At 45.6% G+C, this 23824-nt stretch overlaps 1 protein-coding gene across 1 annotated transcript in view; it reads left to right on the top strand.

The window, feature by feature from the left end:
- The window catches only part of LOC121570209 (C-type mannose receptor 2-like), a 40473-nt gene extending 19604 nt beyond the window's left edge, over window positions 1-20869 (top strand). The window contains exons 10-29 of the mRNA XM_045209656.1: window positions 3706-3821; window positions 3935-4083; window positions 6305-6525; window positions 6719-6864; window positions 7262-7358; window positions 7625-7754; window positions 10562-10594; window positions 10711-10877; window positions 11240-11408; window positions 11508-11650; window positions 11898-12012; window positions 12413-12579; window positions 12795-12903; window positions 13098-13336; window positions 13570-13735; window positions 13862-14011; window positions 18046-18165; window positions 18460-18639; window positions 18808-18831; window positions 19032-20869. Coding sequence (XP_045065591.1) covers window positions 3706-3821; window positions 3935-4083; window positions 6305-6525; window positions 6719-6864; window positions 7262-7358; window positions 7625-7754; window positions 10562-10594; window positions 10711-10877; window positions 11240-11408; window positions 11508-11650; window positions 11898-12012; window positions 12413-12579; window positions 12795-12903; window positions 13098-13336; window positions 13570-13735; window positions 13862-14011; window positions 18046-18165; window positions 18460-18639; window positions 18808-18831; window positions 19032-19252 — 2862 coding nt within the window. The 3' untranslated portion in view covers window positions 19253-20869. The remainder of the gene's footprint in view (window positions 1-3705; window positions 3822-3934; window positions 4084-6304; window positions 6526-6718; window positions 6865-7261; window positions 7359-7624; window positions 7755-10561; window positions 10595-10710; window positions 10878-11239; window positions 11409-11507; window positions 11651-11897; window positions 12013-12412; window positions 12580-12794; window positions 12904-13097; window positions 13337-13569; window positions 13736-13861; window positions 14012-18045; window positions 18166-18459; window positions 18640-18807; window positions 18832-19031) is intronic.
- Window positions 20870-23824: the final 2955 nt, after the last annotated feature.

Below are 23824 nucleotides of genomic sequence, written 5' to 3'. Positions count from 1 at the left end.
GACTCAGTTTCTCGGGTTTATTGTCACTCCCGGGCACCTAGAGATGGATCCCAAGAAGGTCAAGGCGGTCCACGATTGGCCCACACCTGCCACGGTCAAGGAGGTTCAACGGTTCATTGGCTTTTCTAACTTCTATCGGAAGTTCATCAAGAATTTCAGCTCGGTGGTAGCCCCCTTGACGACGCTTACCAAGGGAGGAGGGACCAAGATTCACTGGGGTCCGGAAGCAGCAGGGGCCTTCGAGGATCTCAAGCGCCGCTTCACTTCTGCTCCGATTCTGGTGACCCCTGACCCAGAGAGACCTTTCGTGGTGGAGGTGGACGCCTCAGAGGTGGGGGTGGGAGCCGTCCTGTCACAGAGGGGTGCGGATGGGAGATTACACCCTTGTGCCTTCATGTCTCGCCGCCTGTCTGAGGCCGAGCGCAACTACCACGTGGGGGATCTAGAGTTGCTTGCGGTTAAACTGGCCTTGGAAGAGTGGCGCCATTGGCTTGAGGGGGCTCAGCACCCTTTCCAGGTTCTCACAGACCACAAGAACCTGGAATATCTCCAACAGGCTAAGCGGATGAACCCTCGGCAAGCACGATGGTCCCTTTTCTTTAATCGATTCCAGTTCATCCTGACTTACCGACCTGGCACCAAGAACGTCAAGCCGGATGCTCTGTCTCGAGTCTATTCTCCCGAGGTACAAGAGAAGCCCTTGGCATCGATTATTCCGAGGTCTAGGATCGTCGCACCTCTTCAGTGGGAACTAGAAAGAGGGGTACGAGAAGCTCTTGCCCATGAGCCCGATCCAGGCGGTGGTCCTGCCGGTCGCCTGTTCGTTCCTCTCTCGGTTCGGGCCCGCGCTTGCAGTGGGGTCATGAGTCGCCCTTGACATGCCATCCTGGCAGTGCTCGCACACTGGAGTTCCTCCGACGGCGGTTTTGGTGGCCGTCCATCAAGAAGGACGTGCAGGTCTTTGTTGAGGCCTGCCCTGTGTGCAACCAGGGAAAGTCGACACGCCAGCGACCCCAGGGACTGCTCCATCCCTTACCTGTTCCTCGAAGGCCATGGTCACACCTTTCTCTGGACTTTGTTACGGGACTTCCTCTATCCCAGGGCAACACCGTCATCCTGGTGGTGGTAGACCGTTTCTCTAAGGCTGCCCGGTTTATTCCCCTGCCCAAGCTGCCCTCGGCTAAGGAGACTGCGGAGCTCCTCATGAACCATGTCTTCCGGATATTTGGCATTCCCCTGGACGTGGTCTCTGACCGAGGTCCCCAATTCTCGTCCCGGTTTTGGGGGGCCTTCTGCAGGCTTATTGGGGCCACAGCCAGCCTATCGTCAGGATTCCATCCAGAGTCTAATGGCCAAACGGAACGGATTAATCAGGATCTGGAGACCACCCTGCGGTGTATGGCGGCCAGTAATCCCACGTCTTGGGCCACCTATATTATTTGGGCTGAATATGCCCACAACACCCTCCAGTCCTCAGCCACCGGATTGTCCCCCTTCGAATGCCAGTTCGGTTACAACCCTCCTTTGTTTCCAGAGGAAGAGGCGCAAGTTGGTGTTCCTCGGCCCAGCGCTTTGTCCAACGCTGTAGGCGGACCTGGAAGAAGGCCAGGTGTACCCTCCTTCGGACCTCCCAGAGATACCAAAGTCAGGCTAATCGCCACCGCCGGACGGCCCCTAGTTTCCGAGCTGGTCAGAGAGTTTGGTTGGCCACTAAGAACTTGCCCCTCCGGGTCGAATCCAAGAAGCTTTCCCAGAGATACATCGGCCCTTTCCGCATTTCTAGAAAGGTTAACCCTGTGTCGTATCGTTTAGTTCTGCCTCGCTCCCTTAGAGTTAACCCCACTTTCCATGTTTCACTCCTTAAACCTGTCTTGTCTTCTCCTTTTGCCCCCCCACACAGACCCCCGCCACCTCCCAGGATCATAGACGGCCAGCCAGCCTACACAGTCCGCCGGATACTGGACTCCCGGAGGGTCCAGAACTCTCTGCAGTATCTGGTGGACTGGGAGGGCTACGGGCCAGAGGAGCGCTCCTGGGTTCCGGCCAGGGACATCCTGGACCCAGGGTTGATCCGAGATTTTCGCACCCTGGGGCCAGGGTGTTCTGGAAGGAACGTCAGGAGTCGTTCCTAGAGGAGGGGGTCCTGTCAGCTTCCTGCTTCCCCTGTTTGTCTCCTGGCCTCTAGAGGTCAGCTGTGTTCCCCTTTGCCTTAGTTTTTCCTCATGTGTCCTAATTAGCTTATCTATGTCACCTGTGCCTTGTTTCCCCTTGAGTATTTTAGCTGTGTGTTTTCCCCTTGTTTCTCACTTGGTTATTGCGTCCTGTCTATGTGTCTCCTGCTTTGTCCCACCGTATCAGTCCTAGTAAGTTATTCAAAGTTATCTTTAGTTTGTTTTTCTCCCCTCGGGGGAGTTGTTTTGTTTTGCCTCCTGTTTTGGAACATTAAATCTACTTACCTGGAGTATTGCCTGGGGTGTTTCATTTGGGTCCTACAACATCTCCTCTGTGGCTAAGGGGTAGTACCCCCAGCTCTACACATTTGAGACCGGAGTTCTAGCCCGGCTTGTGACACTCTCTCTCTCTCTCTCTCTCTCTCTCTCTCTCTCGCTCTCTCTCTCTGTCTGAAATTTCTGTAATTTTCTTCGACTAGTTTCCCCCATGGTTGTGTGCTCTCCTCTCCTGCCATATTTCAACCCTCTCCTCCTGTTTAAACGGTAAAAACAGTTACTCAGGCAGAGGTATTACTGTTTGATCCTGATGTTTCAGTCATTTAGTGTTTATGTGTTCCCTCACTCCCTCACTAGACATGATGGATAGCCCAGCTAATGCCTCATGGCAAATAAGTTACTGCTGTTAGCTTGGCTCCTGCTTGGCCAACTTCTCTGTGGAGTTGACTGGATTGTGTGAGTTGTTTGAGTGAATGCTCTCTTTTTGAGTTAACTCAACATCTGAAGTTAAAGTATGAGACAACCAAGTTGCTGACTTAATGGTTGTGGTTCAGTGATTCTGTCTGAACAATAGGGTCTATATGATCCACAGCTCATTGGCTCATTGGCTCAGGGAACTGTAACACTAGAGATCCCCAGAGAGTGTTGCATTGTGGGTCATGTGACAGGAGAGAATGAGAGAGAGAGATAACATACCCATCTGCTTCTCCAGTATTATTCTAATATAGAGGAACGTGGCTCAGCAGCTGGAAGTCTTTTAGGTTTCTCCCTCCCTGCCAAGTGCAGTTGAGCAAAAGCCTGAAGATGGACTGAATCACACAAAGTCACTCACTAACTCTCCCTCTCTCTTCCTCTCTCACATACACACTCACTTCAACACACACATGTACATGACTACACACTCAAACCCTTGTGACCTTTTGTGTGTTGGCTGTGCTCTCGGTCTGTACACGTCTGCAGATAAGAACTGAGAGGAGAGAGGGGGTGGAGAGAGAGTGTAGCTCTGAGCCTGGACTTGCTCTGTCCTGAACCTGTTTTGATAAGTAGGGAAAAAGAATAGCCCTCTCCTTATTAACCCTGTGTTGTTTTTAGTACTTTATGGTTATACGTTCCCATCTCATCTGGTTGTGTTTTCATGCAAGTGTCTGGATGTAGATAGTTCTCTTTGGACATGTAGATAGATCTCTTTGGACAGTTATTATTTCAATGCTACTCAATCTTTCTCCTCTCTCTCCCCCACTTCTCTCTCTCTCGTCAGGGCTGGAGTTGGCACAGTCCGGCCTGCTACTGGGTGGGAGAGGAGCAGGTGACCTTCGAGGAGGGCAGGAAGGCCTGTGCTGGCAGCGGAGCTACCCTCGTCACCATCACCAATAGGTACACACACATGCATACCTGTACATACACTCATGCACATACGCAAGCACACACAGACACACACACAAACACTGAGTGTAACCACTGACCCTTGTCCATGTGTGTTGTTGTAGGTTTGAGCAGGCATTTGTCAACAGTCTGGTGTTTGGTCGTTCTGGGGATTCATTCTGGATAGCCCTGCTTGACCAGAACAGCCCCGGAAAATTCCACTGGCTCAGTGGGGATGAAGTGGCCTATACCAACTGGAACAGAGACCAACCAGGTGGGACATGGACCTCTGTCTCTCTATCTGTCCACAGAGCTATCATGATGGACATGTTGGTCATGTACAGTCGTACATGGTCTTCACAAAGTTTTGGTCTTCACAAAGTATTGGTCTTCACAAAGTTTGCTGCTTCAGTGTTTTTAGATATTTTTGTCAGATGTTACTATGGTATACTGAAGTATAATAACAAGCATTCCATAAGTGTCAAAGGCTTTTATTGACAATTACATTAAGTTTATGCAAAGAGTCAATATTTGCAGTGTTGACCCTTCATTTTCAAGACCTCTGCAATCCGCCCTGGCATGCTGTCAATTAACTTCTGGGCCACATCCTGACTGATGGCAGCCCATTCTTGCATAATCAATGCTTGCAGTTTGTCAGAATTTGTAGGTTTTTGTTTGTCCATCCGCCTCTTGAGGATTGACCACACATTCTCAATGGGATTAAGGTCTGGGGAGTTTCCTGGCCATGGACCCAAAAGTTTGATGTTTTGTTCCCCGAGCCACTTAGTTATCACTTTTGCCTTATGGCAAGGTGCTCCATCGTGCTGGAAAAGTCATTGTTCGTCATCAAACTGTTCTTGGATGGTTGGGAGAAGTTGCTCTCTGAGGATGTGTTGGTACCATTCTTTATTCATGGCTGTGTTCTTAAGCAAAATTGTGAGTGAGCCCACTCCCTTGGCTGAGAAGCAACCCCACACATGAATGGTCTCAGGATGCTTTACTGATGGCAAGACACAGGACTGATGGTAGCGCTCACCTTGTCTTCTCCGTATAAGCTTTTTTCCGGATGCCCCAAACAATCGGAAAGGGGATTCATTAGAGAAAATGACTTTACCCCAGTCCTCAGCAGTCCAATCCCTGTACCTTTTGCAGAATATCAGTCTGTCCCTGATGTTTTTCCTGGAGAGAAGTGGCTTCCTCGCTGCCCTTCTTGACACCAGGCCATCCTCCAAAAGTCTTCGCGTCACTGTGCGTGCAGATGCACTCACACCTGCCTGCTGCCATTCCTGAGCAAGCTCTGCACTGGTGGTGCCCCGATCCCGCAGCTGAATCAACTTTAGGAGACGGTCCTGGTGCTTGCTGGACTTTCTTGGGCGCCCTGAAGCCTTCTTCACAACAATTGAACCTCTCTCCTTGAAGTTCTTGATGATCCTATAAATGGTTGATTTAGGTGCAATCTTACTAGCAGCAATATCCTTGCCTGTGAAGCCCTTTTTGTGCAAAGCAATGATGACGGCACATGTTTCCTTGCAGGTAACCATGGTTAACAGAGGAAGAACAATGATTTCAAGCACCACCCTCCTTTTAAAGCTTCAAGTCTGTTATTCTAACTCAATCAGCATGACCTCCAGCCTTGTCAACACTCTCACCTGTGTTAATGAGAGAATTTACATTTTAGTAATTTAGCAGACGTTCTTATCCAGAGTGACTTACAGTTAGTGAGTGTATACATTTTTCATACTGGCCCCCCGTGGGAAACTAATCCACAACCCTGGCGTTGCAAGCGCCATGCTCTACCAACTGAGCTACAGGAGGGCCAACTGACATGATGTCAGCTGGTCCTTTTGTGGCAGGGCTGAAATGCAGTGGAAATGTTTTTTGGGGATTAAGTTCATTTTCATGGCAAAGAGGGACTTTGCAATTAATTGCAATTCATCTGATCACTCTTCATAACATTCTGGAGTATATGCAAATTGCCATCATAAAAACTGAGGCAGCAGACTTTGTGAAAATTAATATTTGTGTCATTCTCAAAACTTTTGACCACAACTGTACTAGTCTTCAGGGTACCAGTCTGTACTGTATGCCATATGCCCAGAGCCCTGTCTAAACCCTCACAAACTAGATATGAGATAATAATATAAATAATATGCCATTTAGCAGACGCTTTTATCCAAAGCGACTTACAGTCATGTGCGCATACATTTTTACGTATGGGTGGTCCCGGGGATCGAACCCACTACCCTGGCGTTACAAGCGCCATGCTCTACCAATTGAGCTACAGAGGACCACAGAGATAAACACTTATCTCTTGAGTATTCATTGTGGCTAAATTGCCAATGACTTAATCAGGTGATTTGTTTACCATTTTTAAGACCCTCTTTTGTTATGATCTCTACTATCCTAACTGGTGTGTCAGTCAGTCAGTTACTCCCAGTCCCAGACTCATACAACTACGTAACATGAACCACTCTCTCCCCCCTCTCCTCTGTCAGGAGGAAACATCAAAGGGGGCTGTGTAACCATGGAGACGGGCTACGCCACAGGCCTATGGGAGGTGAAGGACTGTGCGTTGGCTCGGGCTAAGTTCATCTGTAGACTGAATCAGGACACGTCCCTCAGCCCTGAGCCCCCCGCCCCGCAGCCCACCCCCAGCCTCACTGGATCCTGCCCCAACGGTTGGAAGACAAACGGCAAGCTACACCACTGCTACAAGGTATCCTACACCTTTACCACTGCTTGATATAACTACACAGAATGCACCACATATTTTAAGCATTTGTATTAGTGTAGTCAATATAGATACCATGTATTTGCCTCTAACGCCCCTGTGCGTGTGTGTGTCTGTGTGTGTGTGTGTGCGTGCGTGCGTGCCTGTCTGCCTGCGTGTGTGTGTGTGTGTGTCTCAGGTGTTCCACTCGGCCCAGATGGACCAGAAGCTGACCTGGCTGCAGGCCCACCTAGCCTGTCAGAGACACCATGGAGCCAACCTGCTGAGTGTCAGTGGCCCAGAGGAGGAGCACTTCATACTGCAGATACTACACGAAGCCTTTGGGTGGGTGGACACTCCACCTTGATCATGCATGGGCTGTTTGAATGGGACTCTATTACGGGGCCTAGACTGGATGGAGGGAGATTGTGGTTGTTATTTGAAAAGGGGATGGGATGGGTTTGTAATTGAAAGAGGGAATGTGGTGGTAATGATGATGATGATAATCATTTTGGGGGGTGATTATATTTGTCCTGTTACACACAAGTGTGTAATGGAAATGCTTTTTTTTGCATATTCCAACTCCCCCTGGCCTTTAGTGGGGTCATGGCCAGGGTCGCCATTGTACAGCGCCCCTGGAGCAATTAGGGTTAAGTGCCTGGCTCAAGGGCACAGCGAAATATTAAATATTAGTTTTTATGGTGATGATGATGTTGATGATGATGATGATGATGGTCCACAGGGAGTCAGAGGACCATGAGCAGCACTGGTTCTGGATCGGGCTGAACCGCAGGAACCCCATGGACAATGGTAGCTGGAAGTGGAGCGACGGACAGGCCGTGAGTCACAGCATCACCATTCAGTCATCCAGCCACAGAATTACTTCACAGCATGTCTATGGAACTAATTAGAGCAGCCAAACCACAGCACTATCTATTATTGACCCAGCTTAACACAGCAACCTTCATTTAATGATAGCTACAGCCCAGCTGCAACAACACACAGCCTCTTGCACCATATACGTGTGGCTCAAAGCTTATAGATATAGCTACCTACTTTGTAGCTACTTTTGTAACATCTCAACCCATCTTCCTCCGTATGTCAGTATACGTACCAGAACTTTGGGCGTTACTACTACAACATCCGTCAGTGTGCAGCAGCAGACCTGGGCACCATGACCTGGCTGGCCATGCACTGTGACTCTGAACTGGACTGGATCTGCAAAATCCCCAAAGGTAACAGCAAGACAACAGAACCACACATAGACACAGATACAGTCACAAAGCAGTGCTACTGCTGTATACAGACACAATAGAGACACTGACACAAGGGGCCCTTGTTATTGCCTGAAAGCTTTCATTTTGAATATTCGATTCTGTGTTATGTAGTGCTGAGCGATTAATCTGAGAAAAAAAATCTCAGTTATTAAACAAAATTGTCCGACATCGGTACAATTACTTGAATTCCATTTAGTTCGTTTTTTTTGGGAGCCCAATGCGCCATTTCTCTAGAGAGAAATCAAATAATACAGGCGAGATATACAGTCAATAACTATGTGGGATGTTGGGCTGAAGGGAGTTGTAGTTTTCATGAAGCAAATATGTGACCGATCGGCTCAATTCGGTCTTATGTAGCAAAATTTGAAATTGTGTTTTTTACATTGGATAAAAGTAGGACTCAGAGCTAGAAAATGGTATATCATACACTACAGTTGAGGAACAATGGGAAAGTAATTCTGCTTTGGAAGTTGATAAACTTGTAACACCACTTTTGAGAAAATGGCCATTGTATATTTTGGTACACCTACTGGAGAGCTCTTCTTTGTCTACACCCATTCAGCATCGTTCACACCCTTTTAAGCCTTAGCCCCACCCATCTCTTTAAGGATTCACATGTGAGGCCATGTGCTAAATAGAGTGAGTACGGTAGTGTACTAAACAACCAAAGATTTCAAGACTAAAGGCGGGTATATAATACGTCTATCGACATGTCTGTAGATAGTTGTCGCAGTGACATCATGAACATTCTATTGTCTTCCGACATCAAACTTGTCGTTATGAAAAAGTATAAACACAAAAACGACAGGCTGCATGACATCAGCAGCCTGGTGGTCCAAAATAGCATAACTGGTGTATTTTAACACCAATAAACCCATCCGTTTAAAAGTGAATTTAGTATATGTCAATCTAACAAACCAGGCAAATAAAAGCAACTTTCTAAACAATGTTTGGTTTGTTTCTAGCTTGTTAGCTAGCGAGCTAACTTTAAGTTAGCTGGCTAGCCAGTTCAAATAATGACCATATCATATACAGTAGCTGACAACGTCTTAACTTTAGCTAATTTGTATTCATTATTACAGGAAAATAAACTCACAACAAGATAATTATTTACAAGTTAATGGTGAGCTAATGACAGAAAATAGCTTACAGTTGTGAGTGTGATTAAATAAAAGCAGGGCATTCTACCTGAGAATTTTAGAACTTGGACACTGTCTCATTGGCCTAACGTTATATCCTAATTTGACTTTGGTGCAGGTCATGTTGTTCTCACATTACCGTCTCTGGTAAACACACACTATATAAAATATAATCTACGTTTATTGTCACATGCACAGGATACAGAAAGGGTAAACGGTACAGTGAAATGGTTACTTGCATAGTGGAGTCTTTTGTTTAGACATCTAGCTAGCTATTTAAACAATGAACCATAATCCCAACTCATAATGTTACTACCCTGCATGAATCTGCAGGTAGATAACGCTAACCAGCTAGGTTCAATGTTAGCTAGCTAGCTAACATTAGGCTATAACTAGCAATGCAAATGGCTCTGAGATACAAATAATATTACTACACAAATCATACACGTAATGTTAGCTAGCGAGCCATCCAGCTAACATTAGCTAGCTAGCTAACAGTACACTTTAACTTGCTATGAAAACGACTTTCTGACAAAATTAGAAACGCATAATATCTGAAAATGTAGCTAGCTAGACTGTCTTACCCATATACATGGATGAACGCGTCTCCCTCTCTGTCACGGATGCCATGGTTGCCCTCAGTTTGAAGATGTAATCCGGAAACAGGTGTTTTATACAACAGCCTTCTGTGTGTTCTCTTTTCGACACACTCTGCATATTTGCAATCAAACGCCAACATTTTCTTCATCTCCTTAGCTATCATACTCTGCTTCCACTGGACATTCCTCTGATTTCAAAACTCGGTACTCCAGAAAGTGGAGAGCATTAGCAACACTTTTGCAGCTCTTCAAGATATATTTTTTAAAAAGCCGCGTTAGAAAGGATTACCTACACATACTGAGCAGCTCATGTTATAGACAGAAGCTTGCTACATGGCAGACCAATCCGAACTCATCTCTCGGCATGTCCGGCCCATCCCTTATCTCAGCCAATCATGGCTAGCGGGAAGGTTCCTGTCTTTTTCCGTGGCTAAACCAATTAGGCTCGTAATTTAACAATTGTATTCATATTTACAGATGGCATGCAAGTTTGTTATTAAGGCATATGAAGTTTCACATGTTCCAGAAGGCATTTCTGCCAAAAAACGTTCAAATGTTCAATGTTTACGTTCAAATGCCTCTCCTGTGAAGTAGTGACACACGACATACACCTAGTTTCCTGAAACGAGCCACATATTCAACCTAGTTCAGCGCAAAAAACATAGTCATTAACTACAATGACCATAATCAATTGCGCCAGTTTTTTCAGGCTCAGATAGAGACAGGTCAGAGAGGAAGAGGCAAAGCGAGAGGTTTCAGTCTTGACAAAATCGGTCCGAAATAAGCCCCAACTAAGCCCAATGTGTTTCTATGGGCTTGTTTTGGACCTAAGCTTGTCGCCTGCCTTCCCGCCTTTTCTGTTGATGTTTACCCAATGTGGACCTGACAGAGACAATGGAATATTTTCAATGTTTTGGAAATTGAATGTTCACTATTTTTGGTTTTGGAATTTCCATTAAAAAGCTCTAACATCATTGTAATGCACTGAATTATAAATTCAGACCACTTTGGCGTTTTGTGTTTTCAGGAAAAGTTGATAAGGATCCAAACCCCACTGAAGGTCAGTTTATAAACAACACTTCTCTCATTGGCTCTGTTATTTGTATAGTCTCCCATCATAACCCAACTAGCACCAACTTCTCCTTCTTTTTTTCCCGCTCGTTCTCCTCCCCCCAGCCCCCACTGCCAGTGAGTGGGTGGGCTTCCAGGAAGCAGAGTATAAGTTCTTTGACCACCGGTCTACGTGGGACCAAGCCCAGAGGATCTGTTCCTGGTTCGATGCTTCTCTGGCTTCCATCCACTCTTCTGCGGAGGAGGTTTTCCTGGCCAACACACTGCACAAGGTACCACACACAACCTTTTATAAAAACATAATAACAACTTTATCACCCTTCACAAAGTAACACATCCACTGCTGAGGAGGATGCCTTCCTGGCCAACACACTGAACAAGGTGCCCTACATAACCTTTATAACCCTTTATAAAAAAAAAACAACGTTATAACCCTTTTATAGCTACTTCATGTTCATGAAGAACATGACAGAATTAAACATCCACATGGGCACTTTCATAACTCTACAAAAGGTACCAACCATCAACCACCACATGGATGGACGTGCTGTTTTATCCAAGCCAATAGTCTGTGCTGTACTGTACATCACTGCATGTTACTGGAGGTCATGTATGTTTTCTCTCTCACCTGCAGATGACCAAGGTAGAGGGGGACCACTGGTGGGTGGGGCTTCATACGTATGAGAACGATGGCCGTTTCCGCTGGTCAGACCACTCTGTGCTCAACTATGTGTCTTGGGCTCTCAGCAGGCCACACCCACTCAGCCGTGACCGCAAATGTGTCCACATGTCAGTCAGCAAAGGTGAGGATTCTGGGATGCTGTACAGTTTGTTTCGTAAATAGCATATTTTGTGTGGTTCTTTTAACAATATTTCATATTTCATTCTAAAACGTTCTACAGCGGAGTGGGCAGATCAGAAATGCCACTCAGACCTGCCCTACATCTGTAAGAGAGTGAATGTCACAGGCACCATCCCACCCACACCATCCATCCCCCTGCCCCCCGCGGGTTGCCCCGATGGCTGGGCCCACTTCCTGCACAAGGTAGGGCTCCTGGGTTATGTAGTTCCTACTGTACTGATAAAGATGTGAAAGTTATATGAATGTGACTTACTGTGATATGTTATGATTTGATCTTCCATTTTAGCCACTCAGTTGTGATCAGATCTCACGTTAGATCTCAAACAGACCTCTCACCTGAGGTAGTGGTTTCTCCTGGGTTATGTTATGTGTGAGAGCATGATTGTCCTTCCTGACCTGACCTCTCACCTTCCTGTTTGTGTGTGTGTAGTGTTATAAGGTGTTTGGTCATGAGCAGACCCGGAGGGCCACATGGTCAGGAGCCAGGCTCATGTGTGAGTCACAGGGAGGAGCCTTGGCTGTGGTGCCTAATCACGTGGAGCAAGGTAGTTTTATTCTCAACTGACGCACACACGCACACACACACAAACAAACACACGCACGGTTTCACACACACAAGGGCACACACACACATACACCATCAATATCGTCAGTGGTTCCCAAACTGTCGCGCGGTCGGCAGAGGGGGGGCGGAGAGGTAGGGTGAGATGAACATACGCAAAACTTACTCAGTCGGGCTTTCAAATTCCTCTTGAAAGTTGTAATAGTAGAATGCATTACACAATTTCGAAATTGAGTAGTGCATCATCAGTTTTGCTCTTGTCATGTCAGTCATTGCAGACCTTAGAGAGCTTTCTATAACTTGTCAGAAATGCCCAGATCCCCAATGATGAGTGAAAAAGTTTGGGAAGCACTGAATAACATAATGCATGCTGTCTCCCATAGCATTTGTCACCACTCTGCTGTCCAACGTGAGTTTTGACCTGTGGGTGGGGCTGACGTCTGACTCTAAAGGCCACTTCCAGTGGGCTCATCCTGGACTCCTCAGCTACACCAACTGGGCCTCTGGAGAACCCCTGGACAACAGTGGACCACTCCACAACAAGACTCCGGTACATACCACCCTGGTCTCATCTGTTTCTGTATTAATCCAGTCTTGCATCCCAAATGGAACCCTATTCTCTACATAGTGCACTACTTTAGAACCAGGGCACTAGTCAAAAGTAGTGCACTATATATGGAATATGGTGCCATTTGGGACACACACTTGGTCTGTGGTCCAGTCTTTGTCATGTCCATTGTTGATGACATCATTGACATCTGACAGGGTAACTGTGTGGTGATGATCCATGGGAACCCAGCAAAGAATACTGGCATGTGGGCGTCCCGGGCCTGTGAGATGGAGAAACATGGCTACATCTGCCAGAAGAAACAAGGTACAGGACATGTCACAACTCTAAACAGCACAGCTACTCGCAATGCAACAGTGCATAACATAACTAACCAGTGAATGGTGTAGTAGACAAGCATTCCTGTGTGAATCTGTTACATGGTACTGATATATTAAACAGTTGTGTTTAGTCAGCAGAAACACTTTCCTTTATATGCTGATATAACTTTGTCTCCTTAGACCAAGCTCTGCCCTCTGGCCCTGCCCTCCTGCCCTCCTCCCTGTTGGGAGCCTTGGAGCTGGGTGGGGTGTCGTACCGCGTAGTGAAGAAGCGTCTGGACTGGACGGGGGCGCTGCATGTGTGCGAGTCTCTGAACGGGACGTTGGCTTCAGTGAGAGACCCCTACCAACATGCTTACCTCACCCTGCTGATGAACAGCTTACACCTCCCAGCATGGATCGGCCTTTACAACTCTGGGGTGAGGCCCTGGACATGACAAGCTAGGAGGAGTTATGCACACCTATGAGATCTTTATTTGTTTGTTTTGATACAACAACATGGTAAAATGTAGGGTGAGATAATTGTATCACTACAAATCAATATTACATTGATATAATCAGATCTTCAAAGATTGATTTAACTAGATTGACCAATGAGGTAAGACTTGGTGTCAGAATATTATGATTAACTCCTCCTCTGTTCCACACTCAGGGGCGGAGCTTCAGCTGGTTGGGCGAGGAGGACCTGACTTACACTGCCTGGCGGGATGGGGAGCCTAATACACTGTCTGGATGTGGTCACATGACCACGGTGGGGCAGTGGACTATGACCCCCTGTGACGCTAAACTGGACGCTGCCATCTGTCAGATTAATACAGGTGTGTGTGTGTATGTGTGCAGCTGTGTATGTGTGCATGTTTGTGTGTGTGTTTTATCAATAGGATAATACAATATATGTGTAGGCCCTGTCCTGATCTCTCTCTCTCTATCTCTCTCTCCACCAGAGGAGGCTGTGGTGCACCAGTGGAGTTACCCAGGACAGTGCCCTCACTCTCTGGGCGACTGGGCCTGGGTGCCCTTCAGGAACCACTGCTACTCCTTCAACCTGCAGAACCTCCGGCTGCAGACCGACGCCCACTCCTCCTGCAGGAAGGGTAAGGAGGACACTCTGTCACCTGCCAATCACACAGTCCAGACATGCCTTTAGTCAGCCAGACACTCCTTAGTCTCTATACATGACACTATACATGCACATAGGGTGTGTCCCAAATGGCACCCTATTCCCTATGTAGTACACTACTTTTGACCAGAGCCCTATAGAGAATAGGATGCCATTTGGGACACACAACAGTGGATTCCACGACGCGGTTAGCTTTTAACAGCTAGGACCACTATTTCTTGTCCCGGAATCGCGCTTAACTGCTTGAAAGAGCCGCTAACCTAGCTAAGCTGCTAGCCATCAAGCTAACAAAGTTAGTTCTAGATTAGTTTTCCAATGGAGCCCTCTTTGTCTGGAGAAGTAAATGAACGGTTCAAGCGCTGTAGGAGCTGTATCTACTACGCTTCGTTTCGGGACAAACTGGATCACTCAGAGTTCCAATGCGGCTATTGTTTGCTTGCCGAGGATTATAGGCTTAAGGTGGCTTCCTTGATCACGCAGGTCTCCAGCCTACGTAAGAAACTGGGGAAAACACAGAGTGCAATGTTTACCTTTTCTACGCCGGTGGCTGGACGGCGTTCGCGCTTGTTGGATGCATCTCCGCCTTGTCGTTTGTCGTTATTTGACTGGCCGGTGTTGCCCAGAGTTCGTTTGCCAGGGGAACCATCTCCTGCCTCTCCTCCCCCATCTGATAGCGGAGTCAAAGGAGCACAGCAAGAGGAGCATGGCAATCATGGAAGCCATGGAAGCCAAAGACAGCGGCCTCCCGCAAAGCAGTCTATACTCCCAATGAGAGGCCCGGAGCGGATACAAACAACGAATAGTTTCGCCGCCCTGGAGCCTGATCTTCCTGCACCTTCGTCGCCAGGGGTACCTGTGTCTGCGGCCACTGTGCCTACTCCTACTCCTACTCCTTCCCTCAAGAAAAAGCTTCAAACTGTAACCAGTGCCTGCAACCTGGTTCAGGTTATCAGTCAACCTACCAGGGTAGTTACAAACAACACAGGAATGAAATCCTCAACATATATTGATCACATCTTTACTAATGCTGCAGAAGTGTGCTTGAAAGCAGTATCCAGATCCATCGGATGTAGTGATCACAATATAGTAGCCATATCTAGGAAAACCAAAGTTCCAAAGACTGGGCCTAATATAGTGTATAAGAGGTCATACAATATATTTTGTAGTGACTCCTATGTTGTTGATGTAAAGAATATTTGTTGGTCCGTGGTGTGTAATGAGGAGCAAACAGACGTTGCACTTGACACATTTATGAAATTGCTTATCCCAGTTACTAATAAGCTTGCACCCATTAAGAAAATGACTGTAAAAACGGTTAAATCCCTGTGTATTGATGAGGAATTGAAAAATTGAATGGTTGAGAGGGATGAGGCAAAAGGAATGGCAAATAAGTCAGGCTGCACAACCGACGTACTGCAAATTGAGAAATCATGTGACTTAACTGAATAAAAATAAGAAGAAACTACACTATGAAACAAAAATAAATGACATAAAGAATGATAGTAAAAAGCTATGGAGCACCTTCAATGACATTTTGGGAAAAAAGGCAAAGCTCCATCATTCATTGAATCAGATGTCTCATTCATCACAAAACCAACTGATATTGCCAAATACTTTAATGATTTTTTCATTGGCAAGATTAGCAAACTTAGGCATGACATGCCAGCAACAAACGCTGACACTACCCATCCAAGTATATCTGACCAAATTATGAAAGACAAGAATTGTAATTTTGAATTCCGTAAAGTAAGTGTGGAAGAGGTATCTATCAACAATGACAAGCCACCAGGGTCTGACAACTTGGATGGAAAATTACTGAGGAAAATAGCGGACGATATTGCCACTCCTATTTGCCATATCTTCCATTTAAGCCTAATAGAAAGTGTGTGCCTTCAGGCCTGGAGGGAAGCAAAAGTAATTCCTTTACCTAAGAATAGTAAAGCCCCCTTTACTGGCTCAAATAGCCGACCAATCAGCCTGTTACCAACCCTTAGTCAAGTTTAGGAAAAAATTGTGTTTGACCAGATACAATGCTATTTTATAGTAAACAAATTGACAACATTCTTTCAGCACGCTTATAGGGAAGGACATTCAACAAGCACAGCACTTATACAAATGACTTATGATTGGCTGAGAGAAATTGATGATACAAATATTGTGGGGGCTGTTTTGTTAGACTTCAGTGTGGCTTTTGACATTATCGATCATAGTCTGCTGCTGGAAATACGTATGTGTTATGGCTTTACATCCCCTGCTATATTGTAGATAAAGAGTTACCTGTCTAACAGAACACATGGGGTGTTCTTTAATGGAAGCCTCTCCAATATAATCCAGGTAGAATCAGGAATTCCCCAGGGCAGCTGTCTAGGCCCCTTACTTTTTTCAATCTTTACTAACGACATGCCACTGGCTTTGAGTAAAGCCAGGGTGTCTATGTATGCGGATGACTCAATACTATACACGTCAGCCATTACAGCAATTGAAATGACTGCAACACTTAACAATGAGCTGCAGTTAGTTTCAGAATGGGTGGCAAGGAATAAGTTAGTCCCAAATATTTCAAAAACTAAAAGCATTGTATTTGGGACAAATCATTCACTAAACCCTAAACCTCAACTAAATCTTGTAATAAATAATGTGGAAATTGAGCAAGTTGAGGTAACTAAACTGCTTGGAGTAACCCTGGATTGTAAACTTTCATGGTCAAAATATATTGATACAACAGTAGCTAAGATGGGGAGAAGTCTGTCTATAATAAAGCGCTGCTCTGCCTTCTTAACAGCACTATCAACAAGGCAGGTCCTACAGGCTCTAGTTTTGTCGCACCTGGACTACTGTTCAGTCGTGTGGTCAGGTGCCACAAAGAGGGATTTGGGAAAATTGCAATTGGCTCATAACAGGGTAGCACGGCTGTCCCTTGGACATTAATAATATGCATGTCAATCTCTCCTGGCTCAAAGTGGAGGAGAGATTGACTTCATCACTACTTGTATTTGTGAGAGGTACTGACATGTTGAAAGCACCGATCTGTCTATTTAAACGACTAGCACAGAGCTCAGACACCCATGCATACCCCACAAGACATGCCACCAGAGGTCTCTTCACAGTCCCCAAGTCCAGAACAGACTATAGGAGGCACACAGTACTACATAGAGCTATGACCACATGGAACTCTATTCCACATCAGGTAACTGATGCAAGCAGTAGAATCAGATTTAAAAAATAGATACAAATGCACCTTATGGAACAGCGAGGACTGTGAAACAACACACACATAGGCACAGACACATGCTACACACACATGATAACATATGCACTATACACACACGTACACATGGATTTTGTGTTGTAGATATGTGGTAGTGGAGTAGCGGCCTGAGGGCACACAAACTTAGTGTGTTGTGAAATCTGTTATGAATGTATTGTAATGTTTAAAAAATTGTATAACTGCCTTAATTTTGCTGGACCCAAGGAAGAGTAGCTGCTGCCTTGAGGATCCATAATAAATACAAATACAAATACAAACAGTCTCTATATGTGACACTTCACATGCACATTGTGACACTAAAAGACCACAGAGTATATTACAGCTCTCTCCACTCAATCACTGTTGTCATGGAGAGAGCTTTCAGTGCTCAGCACTGACATCATGACCAAATATGTCAATAAGTCAAAATTAGCTGTGATTCATTGAGCTTTTATTGAAATGCACTCGCTTTATTATCTCCTGATTTCTCGCTTTCATTTTACTTCTCATCATCCCTCTCTTTCTCTGTTTCACACCTCCCTCTGTCTGTCAACTCTTCTCTGACCGCATTTAATTATCTCAATATGGTTATCTGATCCTCTCTCTCTCTCTCTCTCTCTCTCTCTCTCTCTCTCTCTCTCTCTCTCTCTCTCTCTCTCTCTCTCTCTCTCTCTCTCTCTCTCTCTCTCTCTCTCTCTCTCTCTCTCTCTCTCTCTCTCTCTCTCTCTCTCTCTCTCTATACCCCCCTCTCTCTCCCCCAGTGGGTGCCCAGCTGCTGTCGGTCCTGAATGAAACAGAGAATGGCTTTGTATGGGAGCACATCCAGAGCTACCAGGAGCAGGCCCACGGAGCCTGGCTGGGTATGACCTTTAACTCCAAAGGTAAGGAACTCCTCAGGTAGTACACAGTGAAAGTATACACAGATTATTCCTACTGTTAAAAACATGTAAATATCATGTACTGTAAGGTCATATAATCTAATGTGTTATGTAAGAAGAGTCATCTATCAGAGTGACATATGCTAGTCATATACTCATTCATATATTAACATACATGATTTGTACACACCTTTTTACAATAGGGTATTCCAGGGCTATTTCAAGGTATTCTTCAGACAGGCATGGCCATACTGTGTGTGTTTGTGTGTGTGTGTTCTTCCTGGTGTTGTCCTGCAGGGGGCAGTCTGATGTGGTCTGAGAGTGCGGAGGTGAAGTTCACTAACTGGGAGGTGCAGGGCACCAACCTGAGCATGCTGTTTCCCAACACCTGCTTCTGGATCCAGAGCAACACTGGCCTGTGGAAACCAGGCTCCTGCAAGAACCACACGCACGGAGTCATCTGCAAACGGCCACGCAGTAAGGAAGGCCTCACACTGTAGCATAGACAAATAACAATATGGACAATGTTCTACGTGTACATAGTGATAGCAAAGATGTATGACCACTTACTGTGCTTCATTTAAAACTGACAACAGCAATCTCTGAACTGACAACACAACTCAAATGTTATCTTTTTCGTTGCAGGTGCTGAGGCTTCGGCAGTAGTCTGTAAGTATGGATAGGATATCCTATGTTGTTTGTTCAAGTCATGAAATGTTAGATTTGTTTAAATCTGTAATGCTAATCTGTAAAAAATAGTCCCTCTCTCTCCCTCTCTCTCTCTCTCTCTCTCTCTCTCTCTCTCTCTCTCTCTCTCTCTCTCTCTCTCTCTCTCTCTCTCTCTCTCTCTCTCCCCCTGTCTGTTTCAGCTGAAGAGGACCACCTGCCCACTCTGATCGTGATCATGGTGACAGGCCTGGTGTTGGTGATCCTCATCGTGGGCATGATCTACCTGTACCGCTGGCACCAGGCGGGCTCCCGGGGCTCTTACGAGGGGGCGCGCTACAGCCGCACCAACTCCAACCACTCCGAACAGGCCGAGAAGAACATCCTGGTGTCTGACATGGAGCTCAATGAGCAGCCAGAGTAGCACAGCCAACCAGGACCCCCCCTGGGAGTACCTAATATTGACTGACCCACTGACTGACTGATACACATTCTGCTTCTACATTTTATGTCCCTGTTCTGTTTGAAGAGATGTTGAAGATGCTGAAGGTCTGTGCTGTGTAGAGCGTAGCAGATGCCAATCAAATTCCATTTAAACAGTCATTCTCCAAAGGGGTTAATAATATGCAAATTACAATATGAACTGCTTTTCTTAGTAGTATAGCAATAATGTTTCTGATGTCAGTTTCGCATTTCATTTCAAACAAGTTCCTGTTTTTGGTCACTATGTCTAAAAGGCAGATGCCAAAGGCCAAAGACTCAGGCTTTGCACCAGTTCTTCCCTTGTCAAGAGACTCAGTATCATCCAAATATCCACACAACCTCCATCGAGACCATGACAGTATTTACCTGAGGTTAACTTCAGGTTTGTTTTGTATATTTCCTTTTGGTTTGTTTGTGTGTTTTTTTGTCAGAACCAGTGCAGCTGTAGTGAATCCTTTTTCTAATTCTGGATGTTGTGGTGAAGCTTCTGTTGTTGCCCGTCCCCTGCCCTCCCTCCCTCCCTTCTGTTCTAACTGACACGTCAGCAGAGGCTGGTTGGAAAGCAATCCTTACTTCAGTGTGGAAGAGAAGAGGACAGTGATTTTACAGTGACGATTTTAGAGTGATTTAAAGAGTCCATGGCCTGTACACCACAGCTGCTCATATAGTAGGAGAGAGAGAGAGGGGGGGGGGGATTTGACGTTGATACAGACTGATACCGTTTTTTGTTGTCTTGGTACAGTGTGATGGGGAAGATAAGGATATGACCCCCATTATATCTCAGTATGTAACGTTCTAGAGGGTTTTAGAGGGTTTGTTTTAGCACTTTCTACCACCATCATGAGAAGAGCCAACATTTATTACTTAAAGTAACTGTCCAGTGTTTCCAGATTTCAATGAAATATCACCTATAATTAATTACAATAGGAGTGAAATAGTTTTCCTTCCAAATAAATGGTAATTAAATATTTTGAAAAGCAGCTTTTCTGTGGTGGAATGGTTTGAGCCTACCACAACAACAGAATGGTGTATACCGGTCATTATATGCGAGTAGACCACTGATTGGCCAGCATTGTCTGTTTGAGATACAGGTTTGAGGTGGGGTTTTTTAAGTAGTTTTTCTCCAATTTAAGCTTTGACCACAAATACGAGTATAGGATAAGTCAACAACATTATTTGGTTATGAGTTAACAGAATATCAACTTTTAAAAGTGAGATTTTCACTAGACAATTACTTTAAGCAAAGGACAGTGCATTCACTCCTTTGTTCATGCATTATTACTAAGGTACTTTTCAATTGTTTTTGTTTCATTTCCTTCCCTTGGCTTTTGGATGGGTAACATGGTGTAAAGTAGGTGAACGTCTGTGTCTCATGACTGGTACGGATGGTTAGGTTTCCCATGTTAATGTTTGTGTTTGTTGGTGGTATGAATACACACTGACCTGCAGCCATGGAAAACATACCCTATATGTACAAAAGTACGTGGACACCCCTTCAAATGAGTGGATTCGGCTATTTCAGTCACACCCGTTGCTGACAGGTGTATAAAATTGAGCACACGGCCATGCAATCAATCTCCATAGACAAACATTGGCAGTAGAATGGCCTTAATGAAGAGCTCAGTGACTTTGATGCCACCTTTCCAACAAGTCAGTTCGTCAACTTTCTGCCCTGCTAAAGCTGCCCCGGTCAGCTGTAAGTGCTGTTATTGTGAAGTGGAACCGTCTATGAGAAACAATGGCTCAACAGCGAAGTGGTAGGCCACACAAGCTCACAGAACGGGACCGCCGAGTGCTGAAGCGCGTAGCCCGTAAAAATTGTCTGTCCTTGGTTGCAACACGCACTACCGAGTTCCAAACTGCCTCTGGAAGCAACGTCAGCACAATAACTGTTCGTCGAGAGCTTCATGAAATGGGTTTCCATGGCCGAGCAGCCGCACACAAGCCAAAGATCACCATGTGCAATGCCAAGCGCTGGCTGGAGTGGTGTAAAGCTCACCGCCATTGGACACTGGAGCAGTGGAAACGTGTTCTCTGGAGTGATGAATCACGCTTCACCATCTGGCAGTCCGACGAACAAATCTGGTTTTGGCGGATGCCAGGAGAACGCTATCTACCCGAATGCATAGTGCCAACTGTAAAGTTTGGTGGAGGAGGACTAATGGTCTGGGGCTGTTTTTCATGGTTCGGGCTAGGCCCTTAGTTCCAGTGAAGGGACATCTTAATGCTTCAGCATACAATGACATTTTAGACGATTCTGTGCTTCCAACTTTGTGGCAACAGTTTGGGGAAGGCCCTTTCCTGTTTCAGCATGACAATGCCCCCGTGCACAAAGCGAGGTCCTGACCTCAACCCCATCGAACACCTTTGGGAGGAATTGGAACGCTGACTGCGAGCCAGGCCTAATCGCCCAACAGAAGCAAGTCCCTGCAGCAATGTTCCAACATCTAGTGGAAAGCCTTCACAGAAGAGTGGAGGCTGTTATAGCAGCAAAGGGGGGACCAACTCCATATTAATGCCCATTATTTTGGAATGAGATGTTAGACGAACAGGTGTCCACATACTTTTGGTCATGTGGTGTAGCTTAGGTCACCTGTAGGTCATTCGCTTGAAATGTGACACATCTGAAATGAGTCAACATGCAGGTACAGTATTATAGTTCTTGATGTTGCAACAAACTTGTCATTTGTCTGTGGTGTGTTCCACAAGGTACTAGATAACCTTACTTGGGGGAACAACCTCTATATCAATGCAAAATACTGCTAGGAAAACCAAAGTACTAGTTTGAAAAGGGAAATCTTTAAACATTTAGAAATAGAAAGATCAACTCATCCATCTTATTTCCCCTTGTCATGTCTTAACCTTGTGTTGTACATTATTGGGGGGAGGAAATTGGTTTCTAACAGAGCACAACTAGATTTAAGGCAGGAAATCAACCAAAACCCTAACTTCTGGGTTCCCATTTGATTACGGAGGAAAAGACAGATGTTTTCTTCCTCATAACATTCCTCCTCCTACAGTTAAAATGTATGCACACATGACTGTAAGTCGCTTTGGATAAAAGAATCTGCTAATGGCATATTATTATTATTATTACAGTTCCCTCCCTGTCATGACAGGGCGGCAGGTAGCTTAGTGGTTAAGAGTGTTGTGCTAGTAACCGAAAGGTTGCTGGTTCTAATCCCCGAGCTGACTAGGTGAAAAATCTGTTGATGTGCCCTTGAGCAAGGCACTTAACCCTAATTGCTCTGGATAAGAGTGTCTGCTAAATGACTAAAATGTAAAATGACTGGATTTCTGTCCTGCTTTGGAGAAGTTTCATATAGAAACTTTTGTTGTGCCAGTGAGCCATGCTTCAAAACCAGCTCTTTTCTGCTCTGTAAACCAGACGAATGGGACTGAGGAGAGAGTGGGGGAGGGATGGTTGAAGGAGACGGTGTGTGTTGTCGTCTCCAACTGTGGAATGTTGAGTCGGCAAGAAGAGCTCAGTGGCAGGTCTGGAACAAATCAGAGCAGAAGGGCTCGGGGCCAAAGAGAGGGGTGAGAGAAAGGGAGAAAAGGGGGGGTGGGGGGATAATGGAGAGAGAGACTGACAGGCAGGCAAGCATGTTTGGGGGGGAAAAGGGGGCAGGGAGGGTGGAATGGAGATGAGAGAGGAGAAGAGTGAAATGTCGTAGGTTCACCCTGCCGCCTAGTGGAGGGTTGCTGTAGCACCCTGCTTCCAAATGACTTTCCCTAACTGGTTATAATGAATTTGCGCTGCCTACAAGTTGGAGCTGCCTACAAAGTGATGATGTGTGAGTCTGGCCCTGATGTTCTGCCCTGTCTGGGACTGACAGTGTGACTGTGGTGGACTTTTTAAATTTGAGTCCCTGTGAGGAAAGGTTCAAATAAGCACCTGTTTTGATTTTTAAAATATTTGTTGTTTTTATATGAAATGAATAAAATATATGTTGGCAAAATTACTGTCAATAGAATTATTTCAAAAATTATTGGTACTTTAGTTACACCATTATATTCACATTATTGTGGGGGGACGAGATGTTTATTGTTGCCTTGTTGTATCATGATTTAACTAGTAAGAGAAGTAGTTGTGATGTTGAAGAACCCCCACCAGAGGGAAGGTCTTGCTCACAGCAACAGCTTGACTTTGTTTCAAATGAGTTCCTCACTTTCCTGGTCTGATGCATCATTTTCACTCTCACTCTCTCTCTCTCTCTCTCTCTCTCTCTCTCTCTCTCTCTCTCTCTCTCTCTCTCTCTCTCTCTCTCTCTGTCTCTGTGGTGAGTGTGGTGAAAGAGTCAGGCGCAGGGTAATCACCAAATACAGAGTTTATTCCTTCGTTGACACACAAATGCGCTCCAATAGCGATCAATGAAACAGGCACAGGGGAAACAAACATCCCTTATACACACAAAGAACACTTATACACAGACTAATTAGGGGATAGGAACCAGGTGTGTGTGATTGACAAGACGAGACAATTGTGATGATGATTGGGGCGGCAGTGGTT

Source organism: Coregonus clupeaformis, chromosome 30 (genome assembly GCF_020615455.1).
Source record: "Coregonus clupeaformis isolate EN_2021a chromosome 30, ASM2061545v1, whole genome shotgun sequence".
In the NCBI taxonomy this organism is placed as follows: domain Eukaryota; kingdom Metazoa; phylum Chordata; class Actinopteri; order Salmoniformes; family Salmonidae; genus Coregonus; species Coregonus clupeaformis.
Note: the sequence above shows the minus strand (reverse complement) of the source record. Positions and strands in the feature narration are given on the sequence as shown.